This window comes from Simochromis diagramma, unplaced genomic scaffold (genome assembly GCF_900408965.1).
Source record: "Simochromis diagramma unplaced genomic scaffold, fSimDia1.1 OVJJ01000370.1, whole genome shotgun sequence".
In the NCBI taxonomy this organism is placed as follows: Eukaryota; Metazoa; Chordata; class Actinopteri; order Cichliformes; family Cichlidae; genus Simochromis; species Simochromis diagramma.
This window is the reverse complement of record NW_024387012.1, coordinates 285,078-300,749: the sequence shown is the minus strand read 5'-3', so window position 1 is coordinate 300,749 and position 15,672 is coordinate 285,078. Positions and strand designations below refer to the sequence as shown.

Sequence of the window (15,672 nt, the reverse complement as noted above, 5' to 3'; positions counted from 1 at the left end):
CCTATGATTTACTTCAAACACAGGCTCTCCACACAGGGTGTTGGCAATACTGCTCTTTCCAGCTCCAGTTTTTCCCAGGAGCACAATCCTTCTTGCTGACTCTATAAAACAGTAATGATTCAGTGTCAGTTATTTATCTATTGCTCTGTATAAGTGGATTATCTTATCAATCATACAGCAGTCATACTCATTTGGAGAATCAATGCAAATGAGACATTGGGTCTCAATGGGACTTCCTGTATGAATAAAGATAAAAAAAAAAAAACTAATCTAAAAACTAAAAGTACAGCATTGCTACACATACACGCAAAAATGATGGTCCAGTCTGCTTTGTTTAAAGTAAAAGTAAAATGTCCCAAGGCTTAAAAATCAGTAAGTACTTAGCTGTAGAAAGTAGCTGAAAGCATGCTCTGTAAATTTCTGCTATAATATTACACCCTTCTATATATTAGGTCATTTATGCAATTACTTTAGGTATTCAGTGGAGTAGATAACCTTGACTGACTAAACCAATACATTTTGGTTTGGTGGAGAGAAGTTTCTTCCTTTGTGATCCCACATTTCTGTTATTTATTAAAACAGAAGACATGGTATTAAGTGTGACTTACCGTCCATGTTTTTGGAAGAAAGCAAAATCAGCGGAGACACACGATTACTTAGATCCTGTGAACGTTGTGACTGCTACTTCGCCTACCACTCTCCACTTGCTCTTTCTCGAGCCTCCACAGGCAATAGGAACAGGTCCAGGATATCTGTGCACAGAAGAGTCAAACTATAACTGACGCAAAATTCACACGAACAATGCAAACAGTTTCTAACCGGGCTTTCACTAGCCCTAGTCAAACAACAATCCAGCGATGAGTACTGCGCTTCTTCCTTCTAAATATTGGCAGGCAAATGAGGTGCAGGTGTTCATCATCCTCCACAGGTGTGTAAGCCAAAGGCAGGAACCCGTTCCGCTCAGGCGACAGAGGAAGAAGGAGAGAGACAGACAGACACACAGACAGAAGCACAAACAAAACCTGTTGGCAGCGTGGGCCAGCCAGAGAGGCAGGGGACCGTGACAAACATGATAATTGTTCTTTTAATGATTTCTGTAAAAATGTTGGCGAGTATACCTTGTTATAACTTTGTCATAATATCTCAATCTAGAACATGTCAATACCAGCACTGTTTATCCATTTTACAGCATTTCTGAGTGTTAAAATATGGTTATTTCAGACACCTATTTTTACACAGAACGAGGGATAACTAGAAGATAAGCCTGGCATCAATATGCAACAGAAAAATGATTTAAAATTATCTTGATGCATGCTTAATCATCCAGGTAAATACCAAAAAGCTGATTCTGTCCCTTTGGACGTGGTGTTTTTGTTTTTTAATTGAAAAAAAAAAAGTTATGGCATGTTTTACTGGCTACCTATGAATCCTGATTCATAGAATATGGGTCACAGTGAAAAGATGACAGCCGAATGCTAATACCACGTTTTAGGGTGAAGTAACTTGTTTCTGGGTAAGGTCAAACTATTTGGCAATTATACAAGTACAATGACTGAAGCAGTCACAGTGCTGAGTTTCAGTTGTGGACAAATAACATTAATCATAGGTTAGTTATTGGCGGCTGTAGTTCAGGAAGCAGAGCAGGTAATCAGAAAGTTGGTGTTTCAATCTGTGGCTGCTGCAGACGGCACAAGAAACATGCCAAGTTGCTCTCCGATATGTTCATCGGAGTGTGCATGTTAGATAGAAAACGGCTGTGGCATAGAAAAACGCTGTTTGGCTGAATAAATAAAACACACTAAACACACTTTAGTGAGTACCTGTCACAGTTCTGGGTCATTTTGACCCAGCTTTTTCAGTTTCTTATATTTTGGTATATTTCTGTATTGTGATTCATGTTCTGGTTCTATTTTGTATCTGCGTCTTTGTAAATTGTTTCTCGTTTCCTGTTTTACTTTGAAGGTTCATGTCTGATGTCTGTGTGTTCAATTTTACTTCCCTCCTGTCTCTTTAGCCCTAATCTCTCCCAGCTGTGTCTCCCTCCTGTTGCCCATTCCCTGATTACTCCCCTGTGTATATAAGCCCTGTGTTTCCTTTGTTCTCTGTTGTGTCGTTAACGTCTGCGCACCCTCACTTTCTGTTTGGCAGCCTGCCTGTTTATTTTGTTGTGTACTCTCAGTTTAGTTAGTTTTTTGTTCAGTTGCTTTTCAGCAGTAAAGCTGAGTATTTTTGAGTTACCTTTGCCTCCGTGAGTCCTGCATTTTGGGTCCTCTCTTCCTGCCTGCCAGCACACAGCCATAACAATACTAGTAAGGCAGCAGATTGATACATGTGAAATTAAATAGGAAATTATTTTGTGAAAAACATCTTAGTGTTGTACAAACAGCTGTTTGGCATAGAGGTATGTGGAAAAACCTCACAATGCCTGGACTGGACTGTACAGCATCTCTGGACAAGAAAACAGGAGATGGCACTGGTCTGTGTCAGGGGTCAAGTTCAATAATACTGATGCAATATGGACAAGATTGGCTTAGAAAACTGTGCATGAATGGACAAACCAAACAAATGGAACGATGCTAGTTGTACTAAAATGTACACATTTTTCTGCTGTAATGGTAGAAACATTTGGCAATTAATTATTATCATTAAGGAAATATGGCTGATATGTTTGACAATTAAAATAAAATTCATATTAAATCTGAAACTTAAATTCAGCTAGTATCATTTTTTTCTTTTTAAGTGATAAAATAGGCAATCAGAAATTTGCATTTCGTCTCTTTCACAGAATAAAATCCTTCCAGCAACAGATTCTTTTATGTAGGCAGTGCATTTTTGACAAGAGAGCTTGATGGTGGTGCCATCTAGTGTCCAAAGTATGATGGTTTTAGTTCTAATCATTTGGGTTGTATTTATACAAAAATACAAAACATATAAAACATATATGAAATTCACTTCTAAGAACTTAAATGTGGCAGCTTCTCTGAAGCAGTTTAACATATTGCACATGTATCTTTGTTTAAACAGGAAATCTCAGATAAAGATGTATTTTGGATGAGTGACTGGCAGCAGATTAAAAAAAAGGCAAATAACATAATAAATAAGAGCACTTGGAGATTGGAACTCCTGCGAAAGGGAAAAGGCAAAAACTTTGTTTTATGAATATTTTATTACAACATGTTAACTTTAGCCTGTTATAATACCATTGTGATGTCGTGAGGTGACATACTGCATGGAAAAAAATAAAAATGTGTTGTACAGCTGTTTGTGATGGTTCTCAGTCATCCAGGAGCTTGGAAAGAAAGCAACAAGATTTCCAGTTGCTTTCTTTCCAAGCTCCTTAGACTACTATGATAGCCAATACAAACATATCGCCTTGCACTTTGCCTTGAACAGCCTTCAGGTGGTGTGGCAATAAAAGAGGATCAAGATGTATTTTACAGCTCTTTTCATGTCCTTTCAAATGAGATGTTTACTCAATATGATTTCTTGATTTTTTTTTTTCGAAGGTGAGTTTGATCTTCAGACATGAAGCCAAGGTCAAATGCTTATTCAACTTAGGTACTCATGTCCCCCAAGGCCTAGTGTATATATATTCATTAAAAAATTGTGGGTAACATAAAATCTTTGCTCATTATCACATTTGGTGTGACTTTGACGTGATTTTCACCTAAATTAAATCAACGTGAGCTGTTATTGGTATCAACCTTCACACAAAATTAGAACACAAGATCTTAAAATCTCTGGATGCTAAACTGCTAACAAACACACAAACAAATACTGATTACCAGAGATGGGCTGATCCAATTACTTTTTTCAAGTAATGAGTAAAGTAAGGGATTACTATTGCAAAAACAGTAATTAGGTTGCCGTTACTTTCCCGTAGGAACGCTGCGTTACTGCGTTACTAAAACCTGTGATTTTTTGCGAGAAATTCTCATGACAGTGATGTAAGCGAGTGCGACGTTCGTGACAACAGCTGTGTGCAGATCAACAATGGATAATAAATGGAGTGCGGAGAGATTATGAGCATGCAGCGTTTAAAGCGTGGAAGTACTGACCTTACTTTGAGTTTGATTCCATAAAAAGTGACAAAAACATTAGTGTCCGTTGTGCGTGGGAAGAAAACTTCTTTTTACAGCGAAAAAACCCCCTAAACTTCCAAGCAAGCACCGAGTGCGTTACCACGTATTTCCGTACCACGGAAATTCACAGAGAAACTCGCAGATTCTTCCACTGACCGCTGCGGCACACCTGCACCAGGGTAAACCTCCGCCTACAACACTCCTGCTTTACAGGTGAAAATAGAGCAACAGGACCGCTGAGTCTTTGACTTTATTTATTTTCTGCTGTGTTTTACTTGCATCTATTTGAAAGACTGAGTGTAAACACAAAAAATATTTTATTTTATGTGCAGGAATGTGCAGAAAATAGGTTTAAATGTTAAACAAATTTCTTCCAGTCAGAGAATGTTGCATATAATTAAATGTTTGCTTGATGCATAAAGTTAAAAGCTTAAAACTAATAAAACAAGTTTAAAAAAATAGACTTTTCCATTTGATTACATTTTGTATGATGGATTATGCAGAAAAAGTAGAATTGGGCTGAAAGATCTATCGCTTTATCACCTCTTCAGGTTGTAAATCATGTTTTTAAAAAGTAACAAAGTAACTAAGTAATTAATTACTTTTGAAAATAAGTAATCAGCAAAGAAACGGGATTACTTTTTTGGAGAACTTGACCAACACTGCTAATGACACACTCTCTCCTTTCAAGAGAGAAAAAGCCAATAGAGACATAATGAAGACAGACACATACAACACAGATAGACATAATCATTCGAACCAAAATGCTCAGGTGCTCCTGACCCTGCTTTTTATCAGTGCTTTTTAAGGATTGAGAGTAAAAACAAACTTTGCAAATAAAATGGAAATCAAAATAAAATAGAGACTTAAAAAATAATACAACAATCTTGTTGTCTCTTCCTCTTAGTTGGTCACTTTTTTTCTCCAGAGCTGTATTATCATCATGCAGAGCTGCAAAAGTCTGTCCTTACAGGTTCATGTGTTATTATTTTATAGGCTTATGAATAGTTTTTGTGAGAATGATCAGTCAGCTAATGTGCCTCTTCTTTTTGCTTTTAATAAGAATATGAGATGTTACCTATTTTATTATAGGGGTATTGCATATTGTTTAAAAGTAGCACATAATCACTTAAACTTAAGTGAAATTAGTGTAAATTAGCTAGTTAGCCTAACGGCTGATTTAAATATTTTGCTGTTCACACACTTGGATACGCTCTTGTTTATCATCCAAAGCTTTATGTGTTTCATATCAGCTTCTCAGCAAACTGGTCACCCAGCAATAATGCGAACATCTGTCATACACACATATGCTACAAGCAACCTTTAACATGAAAAAAATGAATGTAACCTCATTCTCCCCTGTAGAGGAGGGAGCATGTAATCGTTTTCTGTTTCTTTTCTGTCTGCCTGTTTGTTAATAGGCTTAGGTTGGCTAAGTGTTTGAATTTGACCTTCATTGTTAGCACCCAAGGTCAATGTTCACCTAAAACACAAAACAAAAAGACCCTCAAAAAACCAAATAAAGTGCAAGTCACAGTCCAAGTTTAATCTACATTGTGTAAAGCAAAAGAAACAAATGACAGACTGATATGGAGAGCGATGTGCAACACACTTAAAAAGAAAACGTGCCTTTTTGACATCATAGTGATTCCATAACATTTTGCAAAATCTCAAATGCAGAAATGTATCTAATAATCGTAAGTACACCTCATAGAGGCTGAATAATCAGTCACACGATCATACATTTCTGTCTGGTGTTGTAATTAAATCATGTCACGAATCTCAAAAAGAAACACAAACAGCAAAATTGTCAGAAGGGTCCCAAAAAATGGTACTTTGAGAAGATACCATGTCAGAAGTAACGAGATGAAAACAATTATCCACAAGTCACAATCATTTCTTATCCACTCTAATAAATTGAATATTTTTTCTATTAACCATTCTACCCATTTTACCCATTCTGGTACGCTATCATCACCTAAGGATCTTCTAACTGTTAATTCCACATTTGCTGCTGGCCTTCCAGCTCTTGCTGTATCTGGAGCATCTGCAGAGATGCTGTTGTTAGCCTTATTGTGGGTGTCTCCTTGTGGTAACATCTTGCTGGTGTAGTGCCAATCTTTGTTTTCTGCAACTATCTGGTCTATTGTTTTGAGCAGCTCTGTAACCTGGGACTGGTTGCTGATCTTGTCACCCTGTCTATTGTATTTATTAATGATGTGGTATCGGCTCTTGCATTTCCTCATTAGATCATTCAGATATTCATTCTGATCTATAAACTCTTTGATCTTCATTTCATCTGAGTCTCGTCCATCCTGAATAAAGACAACTGTAGCATATTTGAAAACCTCCTCTGAGAAATACTGGCTTATTTTCTCAATAACAGCCTTCTGCTGCTGCTGCTCTGTGGATTTCTCCACTTTGAGCACAATGAGAAAAGCATGAGGCCCTGGAGTGCACTCAGTGATACACCTCAGTATTTCAGGCTTCAGCTCCTCCTCTGATCTACCTGGGTCTGAAAAATCAGGAGTGTTGATCAAGGTAATCTTTCTTCCATGGAGAGATTTGGACTTAGTTTTGCATTCAGTGTTGTTAACTATAAATGCATCTTCTCCAAACATGTTGTTTTCTAGGCTCCTTTTCCCAGCTTCACTGTCTCCCAGCAGAACAATCCTGTACATTTTTTCCACTGAAAGGAAGTGAAGACAATAAATAAATAGCAACATTTGGTTCTATTATTGGAGGGAAAAGAAAACAGGAAGGATAAACGTTACAAGTCAGAAACTTGACACTCCTGGACTACTCTGAGTTATTCCTCTGTTGTAACAGAGCAAGCTTGGTTACTTAAGGAATACAACTGAGTCACACTCTTCTCAAAGATGTTGTTACCTTCGAGGTACTTTTGAGCCTGAGCTGTTTTTCCTTTTTTGGATGGAACTAAAAAAGCAAAATGAGCAAGAATAACATTATTCAGTTTATTCAGGACTGTTTATTCATATTGTCACATCAGTTAATTTACTACATTACATAGAGAGGAAATAGTTAATCATACATTCCATAGATTGCATTGCTTAATGATACACACAGAAACACAAATACAAATACACACAAAGAGAGAAAAGACAAACTCAAAGCTCGAGTCTGTGTGAGCATGCAAAAAACAAACATTCGAGTAATAATCTGTTTTTATGCTGATTCTGGAGTTTGGCTTTTTATTTTGGATAGGTCTGCATTTACTCAGATCAAACAGGTAATGTCACCTGGTTAACAGAATAATTCAGTGATTCAAGCTTCACAAATACCCAAAGTGATTTGTCATTTCTTTAAACAGCCTTAAACAGGCTGTGTGGGCCCATCGAAACCAATAACAATTTATCTAAAATATGTAGATGTTATATCTGCAGACGTTTAGCATTAAAAGGACTCACCGGGCATGTTGGTTGAAGTGAATCAGCAAAGAGCAGAGCTTGATAACTGTTGTGTGTCTTGTTGTTTTTGACCTACCCTTCTCCAGGTTAGTTTGACCTGCTGTAAGAAATATTCGGGGGTGTGGATAACTGGAGATTTCCCTTTACAAGGAAACACAATGTAAGCAACATTTTGTTTCCTCTTTGCATTTATAAGTCTTAAAACAAAGAACTTCAATGTCACTCATTCTGTTTCCTTGTTGAGATTTAAGTTTTTCTTTCAGTCTTTTTAGTAGCCAATCTTCCAGTCCTGGTGTTCTTCCAGGGCTTCAAATAAGAAAAAATGCACTGAAATTATGGTTGTTTCTCTTTATAAACATGACGAAAATGATTTTGAATAAAATGCAAACGAAATAAATAAGATCAAATGTTTATTTATTGAAATAGACGACCATTAAGAAAAATACGACGGTGTGTACTAAAGTAAAACCAAGTAAATTTCGTTTGACCTGATAATGATATATTTTTTTGAAAATGTACATGTAATATAATGACTGAAATTCCAGATTTTGCCATGAATGGTTTTTGCACAGTGCTGTTGAAGTCCTGCCAGCTGAGGCCTCGACTTTGACAGCGCTATGAGAGCACCTTGATTTTTTTTCTTTTCTAGCTATTCATTTTTTCTTCATTTTCCTGTTGCATGACTCAATTTCTATCACATTTTAACTGTTGGACAGATGGCATCACAAACTTTACTCTTGAGTGCTTTGACATACAGAGGTGTTTACTGTCAACTCAATAACTGCAAAGTTTCCATTTCTTGTGTTTGTAAAAGAAGCCCAACTCATCACCGGTCCACCACTGTGTGGTGCTGTGATGTGTTTATGCTGATATGCTGGGTTTGGATTTCATCAAACGTCGCACGGCTAACGCCTCCACCTCAGTCGCTTCTGTCCTTCTGTCCAAATTATTCCAGAAGTCTTTTTTTTTTCAGCTTCCATGTTTTTTTTTAGAAAACAAAAAAGCCATACCTGTTCAGTCTTTTTTTGTAATTGAAATCATTGTTTTTCACTTGTGAATAGTAAGCCTTTCATCATTGATGTTGTGCTGACACATTCATGAATTTCACAGATCAACAAACTCTAAAACCATAAGCATCTTTTTCATTCTTTGTTTTTCTTCCTCCTCCCTTGTTTTCAGTACTTCCTCTACCCAGAACTGGTTTGTCCTGAATGCTCCAAGAGAGGATGCTTTCACTTTTTGAATACAAAGCAAAAAACAAACAAACAAGGAGGAACTGAAGTAAACTGAAGGTGGCTGTGATGGCAAATTATTATGTTAAAATTATTTGAGTTTGTTTATTTCATTTTGAGTGTCTTAAAATAAGTCACTGTTTCTACCCTTTCACATAGAAAGAAGGATAAACTGCCCCGACTATTAGACCCAAAATTGGCACTGCGCATGATTTTTAATGGCCTCACATAGTCTTTACTGTATGTTTCCTGCAGCCAATACCCTTTTTTTTTTTACAGTGCAAATTTGTCAAACCACGCCATGTGTGAATGCTCCCTGGTTGGTGTGATTGTGCCATGCTACACTTTGCTCGACCAGGAAATTATTGTCTTTCATTGCTTAGCAGTGCTGTTGTTGTATTGTGTGTGATAAGACCTTTTGTATAGAAAAATCACTTTAATTACTAAACAGTTTATCCAAAATCACTTGAATTAAAGTTGGATTTCCGCACTTCAATTACAAATAATTTAAAATGTACTACAGTGGGAATACAAAACAAAATTAAGAAAAGAAAAAAATCCTACCTGTAACTCATATGGAAGCAGTAAGGATATAGTTTTCTGCATTTTAACTAAGTTTTTATTAAATAAATAATTACTCATATGAAAGGGCTTAGAGAGAGAGAGAGAGAGAGAGAGAGAGAGAGCTGCGCAACATACTTTGTTTCAAAACGATGCCCTGTGACATCACAATGACGCCATAACGCTTCGCAAAATCTCACACTGCATGAATATAACTTAAAATCTGAAGCTTTTACAGCTCATAGAGGCCAAAGATTTCAGCTAGTTGTGCTCCAGTCATATGTATAAAGATTATAATACACACCATTTTAGTATGTAATGCTTTAAGGTCATAGTTCAAAGGTGAGACATCAGCATGTTGTACTAAAAACATCATAGTTTTAGTGAGTTCTGACTCTCCGAGTGCTACCTGTTTGTTTCTGTATTCGGCAGAGTAAAAGTGAACTTTACAAGCTGACAAAAACATAATAAATATATAAAAAATCAGTGGTTTGGATTATAGGCATACTTTGCTGCCCACCAGCAGGCTTGATGGGATATATTCGTGTCTGTCTCTGTCCTTATGGACAGAGACAGACTTTTTACATTACACTATTTCTGAAAATGTATATATAATGCACCAAGATTTTTAGAGTTTGATGTTATTATAGAGACACCAGATAAGGCTTTTGGGGGCGTGGTTTCAGCCTTAGGTGTGATTAAAGGAAGCAACTAAAACACGGTTAATTATTTGCTTTATTGCTTATTTATACATAAAAGAGAAACCTTGCACAAGGTTGATACACTATACCCAAAGACGTACAGAATAAAGACAAAATATATGTTAAGATGTATTTACTACTTCCATATAATTACATTTTTTTAAAGCATTACATAAAAGCAGTTATAATTCTTTGGTGGAACAGAGAATATGGTAAGACAGAAAGCATAAACTGAGTTCACACTAATTTCTGATTTGATTATGTTTTTGTTTTTATAATCTAAAGGTAGACACAAGTACAGTAACCCATAGTAAACTGAATCAACTACAAGACATGTATACATGTATGGAAAATAATTTCTGTTGAAAATATGATTTTACAACAAAAAGATAGACAAAGAGAAAAAAATGTTTTTTTTCTTCATGGAGTAGAATATCTCTTTTTAAGAAAACAAAAACAAAAGAAACAATCACTTAAACAATATTTGTGACCATATCACGCATCCTGTATCTTTTAAAACATGTATGATGTTGGTCTTTAAATTAAACCAGTCACACAATCGTACAGTTCTGTCTAGTGCTGTAATTATATCATGTCATGAATCTTGAAAAAAAACCACAAACAGCAAAATTACTAGAAGTGTCCCAAAAAACGGTACTTTAAGTAAAAACCATGTCAGAAGTAATGAGAGGAAAACAATTATCACCAATTCAAAAATCACTTCTTATCCACTCTATTATAGTGAATGTTTTTTCTATTGCCCATCTTACCCATTCTGGTACGTTACCATCACCTAAGGCTCTTCTAAGTGTTTCTACCACATTTGCTGCTGGCCCTCCAGCTCTTGCTGCGTCTACATCTGTTGTTCCTGCTGCGTTTGCTGTAGAGTCTGAAGCTGAAGCCACTAATGTTATCGCTCTTGCTATGACTGATACTATAAATACAGCGCCCTCCTTTAATAATGGTGCTCCTACTGCTACAACTACACCAAACAGAAAACGAACAAAGCACTCCAGTCCTCCTGCTTCTTCTGCTTTTTGAGCAGCATTGCCGTCTTCTCTTTCTCCTTGGAGAAGTAGATCTTCTTTTGTCTTCCCTCCTTCTTCTCCTGTTTTCTTTGTTGTTTCTCCATCTACCTTGCTTGTCATTTCTGTCAGGGAACCTTTGTTTTTCACTTCTGATATAGCTTCTTCCTGTTCAATTAATTCCTCTGCTCCGTTTGTTGTTCCTGGGGTTAAAACTACAACAGCTGGTCCAGAGAAAGCCTTTGCCACTGATTTTGCTGCACAGCCTGTCAATTTGATCATCTTATTCTTAGAGACACTGTTGTTAGCCTTATTGTGGGTGTCTCCTTGTGGAAACATCTTGCTGGTGTAGCACCAATCTTTGTTTTCTGCAACTATCTGATCTATTGTGTTGAGCAGCTCTGTAACCTGGGACTGGCTGATGTCACCCTGTCGGCTGTATTTATTAATGATGTGGTATCGGCTCTTGCATTTCCTCATTAGATCACTCAGATATTTATTCTGATCTATTAAGTCTTTCATCTTCATTTCATCTGAGTCTCGTCCATCCTGAATAAAGACAACTGCAGCATATTTGAAAACCTCCTCTGAGAAATACTGACTTATTTTCTCAATAACAGCCTTCTGTTGCTGCTGCTCTGTGGATTTCTCCACTTTGAGCACAATGAGAAAAGCATGAGGCCCTGGAGTGCACCCAGTGACACACCTCAGTATTTCAGGCTTCAGCTCGTCCTCTGATCTACCTGGGCCAGAGAAATCAGGAGTGTTGATCAGGGCAATTCTTCTTCCATGAGCCGATTTGGACTCAGTTTGACACTCAGTGTTGTCAACTTTGAACACATCTTCTCCAAACACGCTGTTTGCTAGGCTGCTTTTCCCAGATTTACTGCCTCCCAGCAGGACAATCCTGTACATTTTTTCCACTGAAAGTGAAGACAGAACATTAATAACCTATGTGTGCTCTTATTAGAGGGAAAAGAAAGCAGGAAGGAAAAACATTGAAAATTTAAATATGCTCCCCAGGTTACCTCTGTGCTATTCCATATAAGAAAAGCATGAGACTAGGAGAGCACTCTGTTGTAACAGGGCAAGCTTGGTTTACTTGAGGAATGCAACTAAGTCACACTCATGTCTCCTCAAAGATGTTGTTACCTTTGATGTACTTTTGAACCCAAGCTGTTTTTCCTTCCATGACAATCATAGTTGGTGGAACTAAAAAAGCAAAATGAGTTAGAATAACAAATAGAAATTATTGTCTTTGCTTAGGACTGTTTATTTACGTCGTCACATAAATGATTACTGATGTTAACTCAGCTAGTTTGCTACAGTACACAGAGAGGAAATAGTTAATGGCTTGCATAGATTATATTGCATAATGACACACACACACAAAAGTTGTGTTTATTTATTTATTTTGAATACCTGTGTCTTCTGCTTGTGCTGTGACTCCTTTTGGTCCCATGTTTTCCTGCAAAACTGTAATAGTTGGCCCAAAGAAAGCCAGTGAAGATTTCCAGGTTAGTTTCACTTGCTATTACAAATATGTTCATATTAGAGGTGGGGATAGCTGGGGGTTTCCCTTTATGAGGAAACAAATTGTTGCATGCATTTTGTTTCCTTTTTACACAGAACATATTAAAACAAATACATTAATTGTAACCCAGTCGGTTTTTTTGCTCAGATTGAAGTTTTACTTTTTGTGCCTTGAACTCAAACAATCTTTTGGTGCTGGTCATTTTTATTGTATAGGTGTAATTATTTTAACTTGCTTTGAAAAAGTAAAGGCTTTTAAATTTCAGTGAGTGAAAGCCAACATATAATTGAAGGCTACATTTTAAAATAATGTGGATATCAATACTTGAATTTGTTTGGAATGTATTATTTTAGAGTGCCAGCTTGTGTTTGTCCTTTATGTTTTGGAGTGATTTAAAATTTGTAAGTACTATTAAAACTGGGTTTATTTGTATGTATTTAGAGCTGCATTTGAATACAGGAGGTGAAATGGTATTTTACCCATTCAGTTATTGATTTGCTGGTGTGCTTGCTGTCCTCTTGCATGGCCCGATTGTAGTCAAGTTGTAGCTGTTGGAGAGATGGCCAATCAATCAAGTCAATGAATCAATAACTGATTGAAGGTCAGACTTTCAGCTTTAATACAAAGGGTTGTACAAAATCTTTCCATGAACTATTTTGCAAAGTTGGTCAAAAGTAAAGACTCTAATCTGATATGCAACTCCCGTCTCTGATCCATTCCCTGAAGTCTATCTGATTTTCTCCTTGTTTTTTAAGTTCTTTTTTGTTCCTCCTTCCTTGTTTTGAGTTCTTCCTCTACCTAGAACATATTTATCGTGTGTGCTCCAAAACAGGATGCTTTCAGTTCTTAAATATAAGACTGAATGCTTAATAACCCACAGCCAAGCAGCAACTGAAGGTGGCTCTGATGGCAAAGCAGGAAAAACAGCATTTGGTGATATCCAAGGGTTCTAGGCAGCAGGTAGCCACTGACTGCCTCATCCAATGTTTAAAAACAATATTTAAAAGTATGTCAATTTGTCCATTTGATTTTGAGCATCCTCCATTTTTTGTGTACTATTCATTTCGTTTTTTTCAAATCTAGGCTTTAAAAAAAAAAAAACAGAAGTTTTTTAGTAAAGAAAAATTGTTCTTCGTTTGGCAAATTCCTTTATATTTGTTGCTGTTCTTGTTTTTATGGTATTGCTTCTACAGGCATAATTTTTACGGCGGGAACTACCGATGACATTCAAACACTCTAACCTGATGACTGACTTTTGTCTTATTTCCTAATGACTGTGTAATTCTTCTCTCTCTGATTCTGCTGTTATTGTTTTGTGTGTATGTTCCTTCTTCCTTGTTTTGAGTACTTTCTCCACCTTGAAATGGATGCTCCGGTATGCTTCAGGAGAGAGAATACCTTTCAGTTACAAAAGTGAATGCAGGAAGGAGCACAATATGGCAGCACCAATATTATATTTATATATATCTTGTACTTTTTCATTAAGAAAGACTGTGTTTAACGTGTTTGATGCATTTACCAAAGCACAATTATTAAGAGGAACATTTATAAACATTGTATATTCAGCTTGTGATGAAAATACTAAATCAACTGTTATGTAGTACATAACAATTCAATTCAATTCAACTTTATTTCTATATCGCCAAATCACAACAACAGTTGCCTTATATTAGACATTGTACAGGGAGTGCAGAATTATTAGGCAAGTTGTATTTTTGAGGAATAATTTTATTATTGAACAACAACCATGTTCTCAATGAACCCAAAAAAACTCATTAATATCAAAGCTGAATGTTTTTGGAAGTAGTTTTTAGTTTGTTTTTAGTTTTAGCTATTTTAGGGGGATATCTGTGTGTGCAGGTGACTATTACTGTGCATAATTATTAGGCAACTTAACAAAAAACAAATATATACCCATTTCAATTATTTATTTTTACCAGTGAAACCAATATAACATCTCCACATTCACAAATATACATTTCTGACATTCAAAAACAAAACAGAAACAAATCAGCGACCAATATAGCCACCTTTCTTTGCAAGGACACTCAAAAGCCTGCCATCCATGGATTCTGTCAGTGTTTTGATCTGTTCACCATCAACATTGCGTGCAGCAGCAACCACAGCCTCCCAGACACTGTTCAGAGAGGTGTACTGTTTTCCCTCCTTGTAAATCTCACATTTGATGATGGACCACAGGTTCTCAATGGGGTTCAGATCAGGTGAACAAGGTGGCCATGTCATTAGTTTTTCTTCTTTTATACCCTTTCTTGCCAGCCACGCTGTGGAGTACTTGGACGCGTGTGATGGAGCATTGTCCTGCATGGAAATCATGTTTTTCTGTTTTTCATCCCTCTGCAAGATATCTCACTATTTTTGACTTTTCTGAGCCTGTCAAGTCCTTCTTTTGACCCATTTTGCCAAAGGAAAGGATGTTGCCTAATAATTATGCACACCTGATATAGGGTGTTGATGTCATTAGACCACACCCCTTCTCATTACAGAGATGCACATCACCTAATATGCTTAATTGGTAGTAGGCTTTCGAGCCTATACAGTTTGGAGTAAGACAACATGCATGAAGAGGATGATGTGGACAAAATACTCATTTGCCTAATAATTCTGCACTCCCTGTATATTGGATTTCAGTCTAAAATCTAACAGTCTAACAGTGCAAACATATACTTTTTAATACTTAGGAATATAAATATACCCTTTGTGGCTCTAAACAATAATTCACCACTATTACTTTACTCTTTACTGCACCTCTTGTTTGACTGCATTTATAGTGTCCATATGGCATAATGTTGGGATTTACCTATAGATGACAAGCAACGGAGTTGTCAGAAAAAGGAAAAGAGAAACTTTTTTTTAAAAATATATGTTTGCATCATAGAATGTTTCAGATTAAACATGAAATCATTATATTGCAAAATAGCTTACATTATAAAATATCCAAATTACTTGATTATATTGAAAAATGTAAATACATATTCATAGAAAAGAGTAAAGTGAGTACAGAAAGGAAGAAGATCCCAAATTAAATGGATTATCACATTTTTTAACTTTAGAGTGGACTTTTACAAGGGTTTTACAGTGAACTACATTG

The 15,672-nt window shown here is 36.4% G+C and overlaps 2 protein-coding genes across 3 annotated transcripts; both read right to left on the bottom strand.

The window, feature by feature from the left end:
* Window positions 1-4,990: 4,990 nt before the first annotated feature.
* On the bottom strand, window positions 4,991-7,577 carry LOC120739390 (GTPase IMAP family member 9-like). The gene is made up of 3 exons (XM_040041145.1): window positions 7,511-7,577; window positions 6,972-7,019; window positions 4,991-6,771 (listed from the first exon to the last, which is right to left on the bottom strand). Exons 1-3 carry the CDS (start codon window positions 7,515-7,517, stop codon window positions 5,846-5,848), a joined length of 981 nt encoding a protein of 326 aa, XP_039897079.1. The 5' UTR covers window positions 7,518-7,577; the 3' UTR covers window positions 4,991-5,845.
* Window positions 7,578-10,024: 2,447 nt separating this feature from the next.
* Window positions 10,025-13,617, bottom strand: LOC120739363. Of its 2 annotated transcripts, XM_040041112.1 has the most exons (4): window positions 13,043-13,617; window positions 12,452-12,505; window positions 12,182-12,241; window positions 10,025-11,952 (listed from the first exon to the last, which is right to left on the bottom strand). In XM_040041112.1, exons 1-4 carry the CDS (start codon window positions 13,044-13,046, stop codon window positions 10,715-10,717), a joined length of 1,356 nt encoding a protein of 451 aa, XP_039897046.1. In that variant the 5' UTR covers window positions 13,047-13,617; the 3' UTR covers window positions 10,025-10,714. The 2 variants fall into 2 exon arrangements, with proteins under 2 accessions (XP_039897046.1, XP_039897047.1); XM_040041113.1 differs by lacking the exon at window positions 13,043-13,617 and having other exon boundaries at window positions 12,452-12,664.
* Between the last annotated feature and the right edge of the window lie 2,055 nt (window positions 13,618-15,672).